We start from the raw sequence: 17,823 nt of genomic DNA, 5'->3' as shown, positions 1-17,823 counted from the left end.
CTTGTCAACTTGAAAGTTCATCTGTGTCGGTAGAAGTCATTAGAGAACTAGTTTAACTGTAATACCCAACACAAAAATTGGACTCACCCAAATTAAATTTTCCATTGAACAGCACCAGTCTTTGTCAAGGAATAAACAATCCACTGCTGTCGTGATGTCACGTTATGCAGATAGAACACGTGACTCAGTAAGCAGTCGATCATAAGTTGCAGGAAGTAAGTTAGTCACTAATGCTGTTCTTGTTTTTTCCCAGCCTCGGCCTGAACTGTGCCTTGGGAGCCACAGAAATGAGACCATTCATAGAAGCCATCGGCAAGAACACCACATCCTACGTACTGTGCTACCCTAATGCTGGTATGTAGATTCTGAAGTAAAAGTCTCCATAAACTGGACCTGTATGCTGTCATGTTTACTCATGTAATGTCAACCATTGTCTTTCTAGTGTTCTAAGGGTGATGCGTATTACGTTCAAGTTTTAGATCATACTGAGAACAGCAATTGTCTAATGAAAGCCAGTTAATTGATAGACGACATATTGTCAAAATAGAAAAAAATACAGCTGGAATGGTCAAGTGGGTATAGCGTTACCCTTGTATGGCCCAGGGCAACAGAAACAGAGGTGTATGCACCATCTGGTGCAGGAAGGACTTAAACTTTTTATAAACTATTCTAAAAATGACTTTGCAGTCACAATCTTGTGTTTCTCCATGTACAGGTTTACCAAATGCTTTAGGAGGCTATGATGAAACTCCAGAAATAATGGCAGAGCATTTACGAGTGAGTTATCAACCCCGAGTTGTCTTCAAGTTTTTCTTTCCAAAAACATTCTAGGTAATGGGTGAGTTGTGATACAAGGACAGCAACAGTTTAAGTATTGTCATCATGTGTGTGTACCCAGGTTTATCAACATCTTAAAGCTTTAGTAACACAGCAGAAAATTTATAAGCTTAACGTGCAATTCTGCATTATGACATTTTTGGCAGTAATACTGTCGGTGTCTTCTTCAAACAATTTTAGGGATCGCCCAATGTTCCAAGCCCCATACAATGTGGTAGGGTTTTTCAGACAAAAACAGGCTTTATTCTCTGGTGATTTTGAAATTTGGAAACCTTCTGCCAATCATTTATTTCGAGCAAAAGGTCATATCAGGACAGTGCGATGAAAGGGCTAGCCCTGCTGACAGAGTCAAAGACAATACAAATGGTATATGGACAGGATAAATGGTTTAAAATAGCATGTACAGTGTCTACAACAATTCTTTGTCCTGTCATACACAGTCACATGTTTTGCAAAACACTGCAGTTGACTTTTTGTTCAGTGTGCCTGTTCTTGCCCCCCTCCCCACCAGGTGTTTGCTAAGGACGGCCTGTTGAACCTTGTCGGAGGCTGCTGTGGAACAACACCCGCACACATCAAGTGAGCCTTCTTTGTTTTTCATAACCTGTAAACCACCTTTAGGGTCAACCCTCAAGGTTTGTACAGTAAATACAAGCTGTGTAAAAACGGGACTTCATAAGGCTTTTACCACTTGCACAAGGTTGAACCCAGACAAGTGCAGGGCTCAAAATACTACCCATGCACTGCATATGCAGGTTAGTGCAGGTAAAACTGGAGCTGTACAGGTATTTGTGATGTCTACCTACACCTAAGCTGCACAGGTCCATTTACTGGGTTTTATAAAAGATATAATAACAATGGCTTCTGAACAATTTTTAGTATGACCAATGCTTCCTAAATTCAGAGTGGTGCAGGTAAAATTTGTCTGGTGCAGGTAATTTCCAATGTTACCTGCACCAGTGCAGGTATTCAGAAAAAAGTATTTTGAGCCCTGCAAGTGTGATGGGCTCTTAAACGTCCTCATTGTGTGGATCTCTTCAAACATGGGACCTTTGACTTTACGTCCTGTACATGTGAAGGAACCTAACAGAATCTATTTACTCATTTCCACCTGAGCGGAAGAAGGAAATAGATGCAAAGTGCCTTTCCCAAGGGCACAGCATGGGGCCAGCCTTGGATCGGAATACATGTACAGACGAGAGCCTTTCGATTCTAAGTCAGCAACCCTAGCCACAAGACCACCGTTCAACTTTTTGGACATTTAGTTGCCTTCAGTTGCCAATAATCTCCCTGATAATGGTTAACAACTGTTAATCTTATGGGGTAACTCCCTCTGGTCTACTTAAGTCAATCGTAAAATTACGTCAGCTACTCAACATTGCATCATAGAAACAAAATACTTTAGTTACATATGTCCTTTTTGCTTTCTTTTATGCCGGTTGGGGGTTTAAAATCAAGCCATGTATTTATTGATTGATTCATTTAATGTTCCAATTGCAAAATGTATTTACAAAGATTAATTGTCTTGTTTGATACATGTATTTTTCATTCCGTCTCTGTACTTTGAAAATTTGTTTGTTCATTTTATATTCTTGAATAAAACAAACTGTTTGACCGTTTGTCTCCCAGAGCCATAGCAGAGGCTGTGCGACCCTTCAGACCCAGGAAAGTCCCCTCCGTGCTCCATGAGGGGCACATGCTGCTCTCGGGACTGGAACCCATGTACGTTGGTCCGCACACGCTGTTCGTGAACATCGGAGAGAGATGTAACGTGGCGGGCTCCCGCGCCTTCAACAAGATGATCCAACGGGGGGACTATGAGGTGAGCACATGTAACTTTTATTTACCTTACATTTTGACTTTTACACTTGAAGGGTTTACTGAAAGATATATTAGCGTACACCAGAGCAGGAAATGTTACAAGTTAAGCCAAAAGTAAACTGCTTTGCAAGATTTGGATATTTTCATGGTGAATACTGCTATTTTGTCACACCCCCAAACAAATACCTGCTGCTTTCCAATGTCTTGCTACTATTATTTCACCTGCAAACTCAAAATTATGACAAACTCTTATGAATTAACACCACATGACCAGGGGACCAGATTAAAACCCAGGTTAGGACCAACATACCCAAGTGCTGGTGCACGGGTTAGGACCCAGGTTCATGTTCACATATCCCCCCCTCCCGCAGATAGCCCTGAGTGTCACTAATCTACAGGTATGTGGGGATTGGTGCCCAGTTTAGGACCCATTTGCCCAGGTTAGGACCCAGGTAAGGACCCAGGTACCCAAGTTAGGACCCAGGTTCATGTTCCCACATACCCTCCCCCCACAGAAAGCCCTGAGTGTGGCAAAGCTACAGGTAGAGATGGGTGCCCCATTTAGGACCCAGGTACCCAGGTTGGGACCCAGGTGCCCAGGTTAGGACCCAGGTGCTCAGGTTAGGACCCAGGTGCTCAGGTTAAGACCCAGGTGCTCAGGTTAGGACCCAGGTGCTCAGGTTAGGACCCAGGTGCTCAGGTTAGGACCCATGTTCATGTCCACATACATGTATCCCCCACAGAAAGCCCTGAGTGTGGCTAAGCTACAGGTAGAGATGGGTGCCCAGGTGCTGGACATCAACATGGACGAGGGTATGCTGGACGGCAAGGCTGCCATGGCGAGATTCCTCAACCTCATCGCAACGGAGCCAGAGATCTGCAAGGTCAGCAACAAACACAGCTTGTCTGTTGTATCATTTTTATGAAAGATATTGTATCTATCATCATCAGAATTCCACCAGGGTTTTGTGTTGCTACTTCCATCTGGCTCATTGTTTTCCCATTCTTATGCACTGTACCTTTTACCTGGTATCTAACCGTATTATAGCGTCTCTTGTGTTGTTGCGGAGAGGACAGAAGAGACTCAGGAGCTATGCATGATACGGCTACTGTATATTACCTACAAACAGAATTCCCTGGTATCCAGCTGTATTTTTTTTTTATACTAGTAGCTCCCAAATCTCGTCTCTTTTTGCGGAGAGGACAGAAGAGACTCGGGAGCTATGATTCGTCTGGATACCAGGCTACTGTATATTATCTACAAACAGAATTCCCTGCTATCCAGCCGTATTATACTAGTAGCTTCCGAGTCTCTTCTGTATTTGCGGAGAGAATAGAAGAGGCTCGGGACATATGATACGACTGGATAATAGGCTACTATATCTTACCTACGACCAGAATTCCCTGCTATCCAGCTGTATTAAACTAGTTGCTCCCGAGTCTCGTCTGTATTTGCGGAAAGGACAGATGAGACTCAGAGCTATGATACGACTGGATATCAGACTACTGTATCTTACCTACAAACAAAATTCCCTGGTATCCATCCGTATTATACTAGTTGCTTCCGAGTCTCTTCTGTATTTGCGGAGAGAATAGAAGAGACTCAGGAGCTATGATACAGCTGGATAACAGGCTACAATATTTGCGGAGAGGACAGAAGAGACTCAGAGCTATGATGCGACTGGATATCAGACTACTGTATCTTACCTACAAACAGAATTCTCCTCTCCCCACCCCCACAGGTTCCCCTGTGTATCGACTCCTCTGACTTCTCAGCCCCTACATTTTGTACATGTACATTGTATGCTGTAATTTGTCTGCCCCTACTCTGTGTTCCAACCAGCCGTGTTTGCTATTGTTTTGTAATAATGGTAAAAAATGACCAAAGGCTTTATTTCATTAAATTTGTTATCAATGATGTCAAGAATTTTCAGGGGGATTCCCCCAGACACCCTACAATATCAATGCTCAATGTGTTGACATCCTGGTGAGAACAGAGTTTTTTTCCTTTAGCAATGTATCTTCTTCTCCCCACCCCCACAGGTTCCCCTGTGTATTGACTCCTCTAACTTCTCTGTGATCGAGGTGGGGCTGAAGTGTGCCCAGGGGAAGTGCATTGTGAACAGCATCAGCCTTTATTTTTATATATTTATTCTCCCCTTCTCCCCACCCCCACAGGTTCCCCTGTGTATTGACTCCTCTAACTTCTCTGTGATCGAGGTGGGGCTGAAGTGTGCCCAGGGGAAGTGCATTGTGAACAGCATCAGCCTTTATTTTTATATATTTATTCTCTCCTCCTCTCCCCACCCCCACAGGTTCCCCTGTGTATTGACTCCTCTAACTTCTCAGTGATCGAGGCGGGGCTGAAGTGTGCCCAGGGGAAGTGCATCGTGAACAGCATCAGCCTTTATTTTTATATATTTATTCTCCCCTTCTCCCCACCCCCACAGGTTCCCCTGTGTATTGACTCCTCTAACTTCTCTGTGATCGAGGTGGGGCTGAAGTGTGCCCAGGGGAAGTGCATTGTGAACAGCATCAGCCTTTATTTTTATATATTTATTCTCTCCTCCTCTCCCCACCCCCACAGGTTCCCCTGTGCATCGACTCCTCTAACTTCTCTGTGATCGAGGCGGGGCTGAAGTGTGCCCAGGGGAAGTGCATCGTGAACAGCATCAGCCTGAAGGAGGGGGAGGAGGACTTCCTCAGGAAGGCCCGCACCATCCGGAGATACGGGGCAGCTGTGGTCGTCATGGCGTTCGACGAGACGGGACAGGTCAGGCCTCATCACTACCAAATTCCTATTTGGTGTGAATCTAGAGTGACTTGGCCGTTTTGGGGCTACACACTCCATTTTACCCAAACCCAAGATGGTGAAAAGGGGTTAGAATGAGTGACCTGGGTTGCCATTGTTTCTATGCAGATGAAGGGGGGTGAAAAAGAAATTCACACCCAGGTCATAGAAGAGTAAGATGTGGTGAAAAGGGGTTTGACAAATAGGTGTGAAACAATCTCCCGTGGCCGAAGGTCGTCATGGCATTCGACGAGACGGGACAAGTCAGGCCTTCATTGGTGGAGTCCTGAGCAGGGTTGTAGCCAGCCTGAAATCATTTTCTGTCCCATCAATTATCAATCCTCTCTAAGTGTCTAAGGTTCCTAGGGGGGGTCCAGGCGCATGCCCAGGTGGATGGTGTTGATCCACTAGATTGGCCGATCCTGCCAATGGCAATGTCTACAAATGTCTTCTTCATATATTCAGGACATAACATAACTCAGTAACTGCTTGGTCGTGCTTTTTCACACTGTTACTGGCTTCCTTACTGTGTACGAAAGTATTTTTTTCTTGATCACACACCTTTGTACTATAACCATGACCTTTGTCCCCAGGCTACAGATGTCGAGCACAAGGTTCAAATCTGCACAAGGTCGTACCGGCTGCTTGTGGACAAGGTCGGGTTCAACCCCTGTGACATCATCTTTGACCCCAACATCCTCACCATAGCAACGGGCATGGAGGAACACAACGAGTACGCCATTAACTTCATCGAAGCAACGAAAATCATCAAGGTACGGGATTGTGGACAGCTGACTTCCATGGGATCTTTTGAACTAAGATCTGCTTAAAACTTGTCAGAAGATGTCCCTGACTTTGGGAAAGCTGACAAATTTAACATTTCTGCCAAATTCTGAGAGTCAGTTTCTCAGTTGCTTGATTTGATCTAAGCACAAGAAAGATGACTTGCAGGGAAATTATATTGACCAAAGCATTGGTTAGAAAACTTGTCAGAACACTTTCTGCAGTTAACACTACAGTACAGGGTTGCAGCCAGCCAGAAATCATTTTCCGTCCCCTCGGTTTTTGAATGGCTTTGGTGCAGCGTTGCTAGGGGGGTTTGGGGGCATGCTCCCAAGGAAAATTTTGAAATCTAGACCCTCTGAAACGCTATTTCCTGCATTTTGAGGGATAAATTTTGCTCACAGAGGACGGAATGGGCAAAAATTTTTTCTGTCCCCAGCTGCAAAATTCCAAAAATCCACGGAAGGATGGGTGCTGGCTACAACCCTGCTACAGTAACTCTGATGCATATGACGTCCTTCACTTCTGATACAAATTACTATTATGTGGTGTTCAGTATATTTTGTCACAAACAGTTAAAGATTTATTTTCACGATGCCGTTGACAGAAAACCCTTCCTGGCTGCCGGGTGAGCGGAGGCCTGTCCAACCTGTCCTTCTCCTTCCGAGGCATGGAGCGGATACGAGAGGCCATGCACAGCGTTTTTCTCTACCATGCCATCAAGGTACGCACCTAGCATAGCCTGTAGCTGTAGACATCAAGGTACGCACCTATCATAGCCTGTATCTGTATCTGTGTTGGTCCGAGTGGCCATGCACAGCGTTTATCAAGGTACGCACCAACCCTAGGCTGTATCTGTATCTGTGTTGATCCGAGACGCCATGCACAGCGTTTTTCTCTACCACGCCATCAAGGTACGCACCTAGCATAGCATGTATCTGTATCTATGTTGGTCCGAGTGGCCATGCACAGCATTTTTCTCTACCACGCCATCAAGGTACGCACCTAGCATAGCATATATCTGTATCTGTATATTTAGTCGAAAATCACTGTACTTTTTGTATTGTGTGTCACTAAAGCTTGCATCTGTGTTAATCCAAGAGGGCATGCAGAGCGTTTTTCTCTACCATGCAATCAAGGTACTCAGATATCATGGCCTGTAGCTGTAGCCATCGAGGTACATGTATGTACACACCAATGATAACGGCCGAATCTGTATCTGTGTTGACCCAAGCCGGCATCTGTACCTGTGTTAATTTGAGAGGACAATGCATTGTCTGTTTCTCTGCTTTGCCATCAAGATACACATGAATCATAGCCTTTATCAGTCCCATGCAGCTCTGACATTGTGTGAGGGGCTGCATGTGTTATTAATTTTCAATGGTGATGTATAGCTGGTGGCCCTGGTATGCTGAAGCTTCAAACATGTGCATGTAAAAGATTAAATTCAACACACTTCTTCTTCACTTACAGGGGTGAACTGGTGTACTTGCCTGAAAACATGAGCATCAGCAAAGCCACCTCTACTATACGTACATTGTCATGTACTGAACAATATTAAGCACCAAATAGTATTTACTCAAGCAACTGGATATGATTTTGGACTCTGAAGCCACCGAAAAAAATTATGATAAACATAGCAACTGTGCACACTGTGAGGGCATGTTGATTTTCCAAAATCATATCCAGTTGCTTGTGAGTAAATGCTGTTTGGTGTATCTTATTACCTGGATGTCTAACCTTCATCAACAAAAAATGTCAGACTTTACCTCAGTTGAGGAGGACTGCTTCACCTTATGCTTCCCCTACCCCCAGGCTGGAATGGACATGGGCATCGTGAATGCAGGAAACCTTAACGGTTAACATTTCCCCTTCCCCCCAGGCTGGAATGGACACGGGCATCGTGAACGCAGGAAACCTTAACGGTTAACTTTTCCCTTCCCCCAGGCTTGAATGGACATGGGCATCGTGAACGCAGGAAACCTTAACGGTTAACCTCTCCCTCCCCCCCAGGCTGGAATGGACATGGGCATCGTGAACGCAGGAAACCTTAACGGTTAACATTTCCCCTTCCCCCCAGGCTGGAATGGACATGGGCATCGTGAACGCAGGAAACCTTAACGGTTAACCTTTCTCTTCCCCCCTGGCTGGAATGGACATGGGCATCGTGAACGCAGGAAACCTTAACGGTTAACATTTCTCTTCCCCCCTGGCTGGAATGGACATGGGCATTGTGAACGCAGGAAACCTTAACGGTTAACATTTCTCTTCCCCCCAGGCTGGAATGGACATGGGCATCGTGAACGCAGGAAACCTTAACGGTTAACCTTTCCCTTCCCCCCAGGCTGGAATGGATATGGGCATTGTGAATGCAGGAAACCTGCCCCTGTACGATGACATCAGCGAGGAACTGCTGAAGCTGTGTGAGGATCTCATCTGGAACAAAGACCCCGAGGCCACAGAGAAGATGCTGGCCTACGCACAGGTGAGCACAGCTACTAGGATTTTATAATAGGGAGTCCAAACTTATTGGTGTGTTGCTGTAAGTGACTATTGTAGGGGGGTCTTAATCTCCAAGCAGATCCTACGGTGCCATAAGATAGTATCAAAGCTGGCCAGGGAGTATAGCCGGCTAAGGGAGTCAAACGGGCACCGGAGTTTGATACTTTACATTACGCACCGTGGATCTGGTTCGAGATTAGGGGGGTCTGGGGGCATCCACCTTACATGGTACAGAGTTTTTGATGATTTTAAGTTAAAACAGTGCATTCTAAGGTATCCCAAGAGGCAAAAATACTATTACAGATGTCACAGTAGAAGACTGACCACAGATGACCTGGTAGCATCCCTGGTCAATCAGAATTTCATGCTTGTCAGAGGATTTTCTCCCCAGTATGGGGCGTCCAGGGGCATCAAATTTCTTGTTATTCTAAGAAAAGTGCGTCCAGATGACGCGTTGACGCATGCCTGGCTAAAAGCCTGGCTACTGTATAAACTAAACTTCAACTAACCAACACTTCAGATAAGTTGAAACAAGTTCATGGCTTTGCCATACTTGACAATATCTAATTCAAGATTTGGCCTTGCTCGCCTATGCACAGGTGAGCACAGCTACTGTATAATCTAAACTTCAACTAACCAACACTTCAGATAAGTTGGGACTTCCAAAAAGTTTGAGGGAATTTTACCCCCAAATTGTTAGGACGTATTGCTTTTATTGTATGGATGACATCCTCTGGGTACCCCAAAATTTGATAAAGTGTGAGAATAATGTTTGGCCAAAAGAAGTTGTTGCCTTCATAATTATGAAATGTTGTCAGGAAGGCTGGACCCATACAGAGTATATATGGTATACCATACAATACAATAGATTCTTCATTGTTATTTCACATCTTCTTTGTTGATTTTGGCATTCTATTCATTAAAATCTGTTTTTTTATATTCATCTGAGTATATTACGTCATAAGCTTGCACATGTTGCAGCTGTTATTGTACAATTTACATCATGGTCTAAAACTTTTGTTGGCGGGGGGTGGGGGTGAAAATCTATGCGGATGACATTCACATATTAATCAAATCAACATAACTATAAGAAAAAACACAATGTACAGCAGCGGGGCTCCATGGCTTTGCCATACTTGAAAATATCTAATTTAAGATTTAACCTCATCCAAATTGTCTCAAAGCTTCACTGTTGCACTATCCAAACTTGTGTTGCAATGTAAAGTTTAAAATTTTGTTTCTTATTGATATTTTCCATCACATGTAAACTACATGTATCACCCTAATAAGATACCCAAATCTACATGTAACAGTAAGGCCCAATCTATTCACAGTTTTTGCCGATATCTGTGGAGATGTCCGGAGGGATCTGGAACGTTGGGTCCCGGGTGTGGGACACCCGTGGCGCTTGCAGTCATAAACAGCTATATAGCCTTATGAGCCCGCGTTATATGCTAATGAGCCCTCCCGAAGTCGGGACACATCTACACGCGCGCGGAAGCTGTCGGGGACCCCTGGTAAGCTATCGGGGACCCCTGCTAAGCTATCGGGCGAATGGTCCGGACCTTGCGGGAGAAATTTTCCCGATATCTTTATGGCGATATTGCAGATCCATCTAGACACTGAAAAAAAGCTGTCGGCGAGAGGTTGTAGACTCGCCGATATCGGGAAAAACTGTATCTAGATCGTGCCTAAGACTGTTTAAAGGAAGCTGACGAGACGTGTACTTTGTTTCAGGTCCATGGGAAAGGTGCTAAGAAGGAGCAGGAGTCAGAAGAGTGGAGAAGTCGGACAGTGGAGGAGAGATTGGAGCATTCATTAGTCAAGGTAAATACAACGACTACCTTCCCTACACACACGGCACAGTTGAGCATTGGGGCCCGTATGCTGTGATTTGCATCCCTTGTGCATAATTATTTTCTATCTCTTGTCCTGTGATTTGTCATTTGTCTAACAAAGAAAAAAAAATTGTAACAAGTGGGGTTCGAACCCACGATCCACGGCTGCAGAAGCAAATTGCTATCTGCACCCAGCACCTTAGACCGGTCGGCCACGCTGACTCAATTACACAATCAGTTGTATAGAAGGGCTATTAGAAGGGTTTGGTTAAATTGACCGATCCATCAAAACGAACGAACCGTTTCTGTCGATTCAAAGCCGGTGCTATGCACCGGCAAAAAACATTGGCTTTATTTTGATAATTTTTCCCTCAAAATGCAGGAAGTAGACTGAATATTTCTGAGGATTATAAATTCCTATCCCCAGAATGTGATTGATTGATTGATCGATCCAATGCTATCGTTTCTTGCAGGGTATAGACAAGTATAGACAAGGGTATAGTGGAGGACACCGAAGAGGCGAGGGCCAACTCTGAGAGATGCCCCCTGAATGTGATTGATTGATTGATTAGTTGATTGATTGACTTATTAATTGATCCAATGCTGTTCCCTGCAGGGAATAGACAAGTACGTAGTGGAGGACACTGAAGAGGCGAGGGCCAACATGGAGCTATACCCCCGCCCCCTGAACGTGATTGAAGGGCCCCTCATGAAGGGGATGAGTATTGTGGGAGACCTGTTCGGCGCTGGCAAGATGTTTCTACCCCAGGTTGGTACCTCGTGGTTACAGAGTTGGAAATACTTTTTAAGGCCAGGCTGTCCATGTAGAGGGCAGCCACAGCCAAACAGAAGGTTGCCCATAAGCATTTCATCAGGTCAATTTTTAATGGTGAACTTTGTAAGTGAATTTCTAATTATACTTCAATTGGTTTTCAAGTTTCAAAAGTTTTCAATATTGACCAAAACACCGATTCGAGAGAAATTCAATGCCAGTATATCAATGGCCAAATGAACCATATGTACAATAGAGGTGGTCACTTGCATAAACATGTAGGTTGGACTGTACAGGATTGTATTCATCAACAGTGTCTGACGCAAGGTAGAGTTCAAGTGAAGAATCACCATACTTGCCAAAAAAGAATTACTCAAGCAACTGTATATGATTTTGGAAACGGTCAGACGTTTCAACTGGCATCCACCAGTTTTCATCAGTGAGTAATTGCTTTTTGGCATATCTTATTACCTGGATGTTTAACCTTCATCGACGTAACCACCATACTTATTTTGACGTGATTGGAAAGCTTTCAAAACGCTGACTCTGTACTCTGTCTCGTTATCAACCTGATAGATCTTGTCTTGGAGATTCCTTGTCTGGTGACGGCTGATGGTTCATGTTATTCTTCCCCATCCCCCAGGTGATAAAATCCGCCCGTGTGATGAAGAAAGCCGTACCTGATCCCTTACCTTACATGTTGTTCCTCCCCATCCCCCAGGTGATAAAATCTGCCCGTGTGATGAAGAAAGCCATTGCCTACCTGATCCCTTACATGTTGTTCTTCCCCACCCCCAGGTGGTAAAATCTGCCCGTGTGATGAAGAAAGCCGTACCTGATCCCTTACATGTTGTTCCTCCCCATCCCCCAGGTGATAAAATCCTGATCCCTTACATGTTCTTCCTCCCCATCCCCCAGGTGATAAAATCTGCCCGTGTGATGAAGAAAGCTGTACCTGATCCCTTACATGTTATTCCTCCCATCCCCCAGGTGATAAAATCTGCCCGTGTGATGAAGAAAGCTGTACCTGATCCCTTACATGTTAGTCCTCCCCATCCCCCAGGTGATAAAATCCTGATCCCTTACATGTTATTCCTCCCCATCCCCCAGGTGATAAAATCCGCCCGTGTGATGAAGAAAGCCGTACCTGATCCCTTACATGTTGTTCCTCCCCATCCCCCAGGTGATAAAATCTGCCTGTGTGATGAAGAAAGCCGTACCTGATCCCTTACATGTTGTTCCTCCCCATCCCCCAGTTGATAAAATCCGCCCGTGTGATGAAGAAAGCCGTACCTGATCCCTTACATGTTATTCCTCCCCACCCCCCAGGTGATAAAATCTGCCCGTGTGATGAAGAAAGCTGTACCTGATCCCTTACCTTACATGTTATTCCTCCCCACCCCACAGGTGATAAAATCCGCCCGTGTGATGAAGAAAGCCGTACCTGATCCCTTACCTTACATGTTGTTCCTCCCCATCCCCCAGGTGATAAAATCCGCCCGTGTGATGAAGAAAGCCGTACCTGATCCCTTACCTTACATGTTGTTCCTCCCCATCCCCCAGGTGATAAATACCTGATCCCTTACATGTTATTCCAACCCATCCCCCAGGTGATAAATACCTGATCCCTTACATGTTGTTCCTCCCCATCCCCCAGGTGATAAATACCTGATCCCTTACATGTTGTTCCTCCCCATCCCCCAGGTGATAAATACCTGATCCCTTACATGTTGTTCCTCCCCACCCCCAGGTGATAAATACCTGATCCCTTACATGTTGTTCCTCCCCATCCCCCAGGTGATAAATACCTGATCCCTTACATGTTGTTCCTCCCCATCCCCCAGGTGATAAATACCTGATCCCTTACATGTTGTTCCTCCCCACCCCTCAGGTGATAAATACCTGATCCCTTACATGTTGTTCCTCCCCACCCCTCAGGTGATAAATACCTGATCCCTTACATGTTGTTCCTCCCCACCCCTCAGGTGATAAATACCCGATCCCTTACATGTTATTCCTCCCCACCCCCAGGTGATAAAATCCTGATCCCTTACATGTTGTTCCTCCCCATCCCCCAGGTGATAAAATCTGCCCGTGTGATGAAGAAAGCCGTACCTGATCCCTTACATGTTGTTCCTCCCCATCCCCCAGGTGATAAAATCTGCCCGTGTGATGAAGAAAGCTGTACCTGATCCCTTACATGTTATTCCTCCCCATCCCCCAGGTGATAAAATCTGCCCGTGTGATGAAGAAAGCCGTACCTGATCCCTTACCTTACATGTTATTCCTCCCCATCCCCCAGGTGATAAAATCCGCCCGTGTGATGAAGAAAGCCGTAGCCTACCTGATCCCTTACATGGAGGAGGAGAAGGCACAGATGAAGGAACAGATGATGGCAGAAGGCACCTGGGATGAGAACGTAAGGATGCGTTTCTGTGTCATTGCTCTCAACACTTAGATTGGTGTATAGTCACCAGAAGTGTACATCCAAGTCTAGATCTGGTTGGCTCCTTTGAATATTCTTGCTTTGTTTTGAGTGTTGAATAATTGTATTTCTCAGAAACAGTGTATGGGGATCAAGCTTCTGAGTGTTTGTTTGAACAGATTTAGGTACCTGTACCTAACAGGCTTTTAGCTAGGATTTTATTATAGGTGGTCCAAATTTATTCAGTTGGTGAGTTGCAGTAAGTGATATAGGTGCCACTATTGTAGGGGGGGTCAGTGGGCATCCAACTTCCATGGTGCAGAGTTTTGGAGAACTTTAAGTTAAAATGATGCATTCTAAGGTATCCTAAGGGGCGAAATTACTGTCAGAGAGGTCACAGTATAAGAATGTGACAGGTCACAGTATAAGACTGTGACCACAGATGACTTAGTGGAATCCCTGGTCAATCAGAATTTCATGCTTGTCAGAGGATCTGCTCCCTTGTGTAAGGGCATCTAGTGCGCATCCAGATTTGACGCATGTTTGTTTGTTTTTTTTTTTTTTTTGCATGCCTGGCTAAAAGCCTGGTACCTAAGCCTCTGCACAGGCATGCCAAATGTTACGCATCCCGAAGTCACAGTTTAGTATATATACACTGACATGTTCTCTTCTGAAGGCCAAGTACGCCGGCACCATCGTCCTGGCAACCGTGAAGGGAGACGTCCATGACATCGGGAAGAACATCGTCGGCGTCGTGCTGGGCTGCAACAACTACAGGTTAGAACACTTGTCACTACTGTAACAGTACTGTGAATCTTGAAATGTTTGCAGTGGTAATTTTTATTTTAATCTAATTTATTTTCTTATTGTGGTCGCTGGTCCTCCTCAAAATCATGACGCTAACTGTTTCAACGGCACACTTACACGTAAAACACCAGGGAAACCTCCTCTTTCAGGGTTTAACAAGTTTTCTAAAATTCACTATCGGGTAAGTATTTTACATGCCCCAAACAACTTTTTTCAGCAATGGAATTCTTTTAGTATTGGCTCAATTTCCTGTAATGACCAATGTTTTATGCCAAAGAAAAATAACATTCAAGTAAATCCAAATCTCAGTCATGGGAAAATCATACTTGAGAACGATCAGGCCAGTGGAGTAGGAGTTGAGCTTGCCCAATCAGCGCTTTCACTCACCTGCCAATCCTGACAATTGGGCCAGTGGACTTGTCCAACCCTGCTTTTGCCTCCCCACAAATATTAGTCCCCGCAAAAAATAAATGAATTCAAAATATATGTCACAGTGAACTTTCTCCTTGTTTGGCCCTCCGTCCCTGGACCAAATAGTGCTGCTTGGTACAGTCACCGTCCGTCCACCTTCAAAAAATCAAACCCAATATTTTTTTTTTACCTCAGGGTCATCGACCTTGGGGTCATGACCCCCTGCGAGAAGATCTTGAAGACGGCTGTTGAGGAGAATGCTGACATCGTCGGGCTGTCGGGTCTCATCACCCCCTCGCTGGACGAGATGATCTTCGTCGCCAAGGAGATGCAGAGGGTGGGGCTGAAACTCCCGCTGCTGATTGGTGGAGCCACCACTTCAAAGTAGGTCATGTGACGTATGGATTACACTGTGATGCGAGCTTACGTACAATGTATGTGTTGGAGGGGGGTGCCCTTAATCAAACGTGTCAAGAAATAAGAAAATACGACTGATTATGTAATGCTGATCCTGATGACTTGATTGTGTAGGGCACAGTAGAAATTTGCATGGTATTACCAGGTTATCTGTGTTTAAATCTTTTTGATATGCAGTGTATGTGCAGATTTTTAATATTGATCTACTATAAAAGAGAATACTTAGCATGCTGGGTATCAAGGAAAATATGGCTTTTACTCAGTTTGCTGCCTGGACAACCTGGCTGAAAAAAAATTATTTCCAGCACTGTATACATGTAGTTACAAAATGAGTGTCCACCTCTATGCCTACAGAACCCACACTGCAGTGAAGATTGCGCCACGCTACAAGGAGCCTGTCATCCACGTGCTGGATGCCTCCAAGAGTGTCGTCGTGGTAGGTTCAGAACGGGCCGAGTTGGATTTTGCAGCCGGGCTGTCTCCAGGACCCATCCCTCTGTCCTGGGAAACTTGCTTGTCGGGACAGACAAAAATTTGCCCTTTTTGTCCTAAAAGCTGAAGTTCATTACATGAAATAGATGGAAAAGCTTAAAATGACAACCAGAATGAACATGATCATGTACTCCCAAACAATGTGTGGGACGGAAAAAAATTCAAAGCTGGAGACAGACCTGTTTTGAAGGTTTGAAGGCAGAAAATTTGATGCAGAATGAAATGTGAAAAAAAACTTTATTGGGGGGGGGGGGGGCGGTAGAATGCTGTTTTGATTTGTAGGTGAGCAAGCACCCAGCCTCCTGTCAGAAAGAATGTCATCCCTGTCTTTGGAGTTAAATAGACGAAAATCATTGCAAGCTGACCTTAGTCATATCTCTGAGTCAAGGCCACTAAATTGTGACTCAGTGGATATTGTTAGGGAGTGTAATGGGTCTGCATGTAAATTTTGCTTATCATATTTTTTTACATCTTTCACTTAGTCGGTGTTAAACTTTGTCTTCAAGAAGCCACTAATACCTGTAATACATTCTACCGTAATACCAGCATATCTCAATAGGTGGCACTCCTAGTCATTGACCCCTTCTATTTTCTCAGTGTTCAGCGCTGATGGATGAAGACCAAAAAGAGGACCTAACTGAAGATGTTGCTGAGGAGTATGAAGAAATAAGGGAAGAACACTACGACTCTCTCAAGGTAGTTATTTTTATCTTCATGGAAGGGAAACCTATTTTTTTGCTACGTTTGTTAGGTTGGAACCTATTAAGGTAAACCTGGATTTGCTTGCCAATGTTACATTTCTAGTGAAGGTAAGCTAGTAAAGTTCATGCCAAGGGTGATCTTTGACCGCACATCAAAACGTTTTTTTTTCCAGGACCGGAAATACCTGGCTATTGAAAAGGCGAGAACCCGGAAACTTGAGGTGCGATGGGCCTCATATGAAGCAGGTAATTTGTCTTGCAAATTTTCTTACAGATATCCTGTATTTCACACTCTATTAACCTATTAAGGATTTGAACAGTTGATGTAATAATGTGCAATCTAAAGGATATACTTAATCATTTTGCAGTTGCGGAAATGGTCGAAAATTGATATGCACACAGATGTCATCCATATAATCAAATCAAAATTACCATGTAAAAGTAATTAACCCTGAATCCTACTGTATGTTATGACTATTCAGTAGATTTGATTCAATAACGTTTGTACGTTGCTAACTTGCTTTACTCTAAGAGTTTTATGTTGATTTACATTTATTTATTTCCTTCTTATATTGTATCAAATTGAATGTGTATCATTTGATTACTTGATGTATTGCTTTGTTATGATTTCTGTATGGCGGCTTTGAAAAGGTGTCCATTGACAAGTAACACCTGTTCCACCATACTTTCTACTGTAAATGCAGAAATGTTTGCGGTGGTTTTATGTTCGTGGTTTTCGCGGTGGCCACTTTACCGCGAATTCAAAACCACTGCGCACATTTATCCATGGCAGTAAGAGACAACAGTGCATGGTGCTACCACGAACTTAAAACCACCACAAACAGTCCTTTTTCCTGCTACCGCAAACTTAAATTCCTGTGAACTTAGATGTATTTACAGTGTTGCGGTGGAGAACTTCGTAAATGAATATTAATGAATATGCAAAACCGATTCCGACAAAACTTCAAGCTAGAGCAGGCTTGCACATGGTCACTAGCATGCTGTTGCGCCTCTTGCATTGCCACAAGGCCACAATAATTTTGCCTTATATTATGACTACATGTATATCAATTTCATAGATTTGGACTCAATAATGTATGTGTGTTGTTAAGTTTATTTATCTTGATTTGAACGTTACATTGATTATGATATCTGTTCTTGTATTTTATGTATATTATGATTTGATGTATCATTGTTTTGTTTAAGGTATGGCGACTTCAAAAAGG

General features: G+C 44.1%; 1 protein-coding gene across 1 annotated transcript in view; it reads left to right on the top strand.

Annotated features, from left to right (window-relative positions):
* LOC118409628 (methionine synthase-like) overlaps nt 1-17,823 on the top strand; it is a 31,498-nt gene that overhangs the window by 6,889 nt on the left and 6,786 nt on the right. The window contains exons 9-25 of the mRNA XM_035810785.1: nt 254-354; nt 716-777; nt 1,349-1,416; nt 2,467-2,659; nt 3,402-3,542; nt 5,246-5,431; nt 6,043-6,222; nt 6,840-6,956; nt 8,577-8,717; nt 10,472-10,561; nt 11,189-11,341; nt 13,647-13,763; nt 14,446-14,546; nt 15,183-15,371; nt 15,759-15,840; nt 16,494-16,592; nt 16,771-16,843. Of these exons, the coding sequence (XP_035666678.1) occupies nt 254-354; nt 716-777; nt 1,349-1,416; nt 2,467-2,659; nt 3,402-3,542; nt 5,246-5,431; nt 6,043-6,222; nt 6,840-6,956; nt 8,577-8,717; nt 10,472-10,561; nt 11,189-11,341; nt 13,647-13,763; nt 14,446-14,546; nt 15,183-15,371; nt 15,759-15,840; nt 16,494-16,592; nt 16,771-16,843 (2,093 nt within the window). The remainder of the gene's footprint in view (nt 1-253; nt 355-715; nt 778-1,348; nt 1,417-2,466; nt 2,660-3,401; nt 3,543-5,245; nt 5,432-6,042; nt 6,223-6,839; nt 6,957-8,576; nt 8,718-10,471; nt 10,562-11,188; nt 11,342-13,646; nt 13,764-14,445; nt 14,547-15,182; nt 15,372-15,758; nt 15,841-16,493; nt 16,593-16,770; nt 16,844-17,823) is intronic.

This window comes from Branchiostoma floridae, chromosome 1 (genome assembly GCF_000003815.2).
Source record: "Branchiostoma floridae strain S238N-H82 chromosome 1, Bfl_VNyyK, whole genome shotgun sequence".
Lineage (NCBI taxonomy): Eukaryota > Metazoa > Chordata > Leptocardii > Amphioxiformes > Branchiostomatidae > Branchiostoma > Branchiostoma floridae.
The sequence above is the reverse complement of the archived record's forward strand: the minus strand, read 5'-3'. Positions and strand labels throughout refer to the sequence as shown.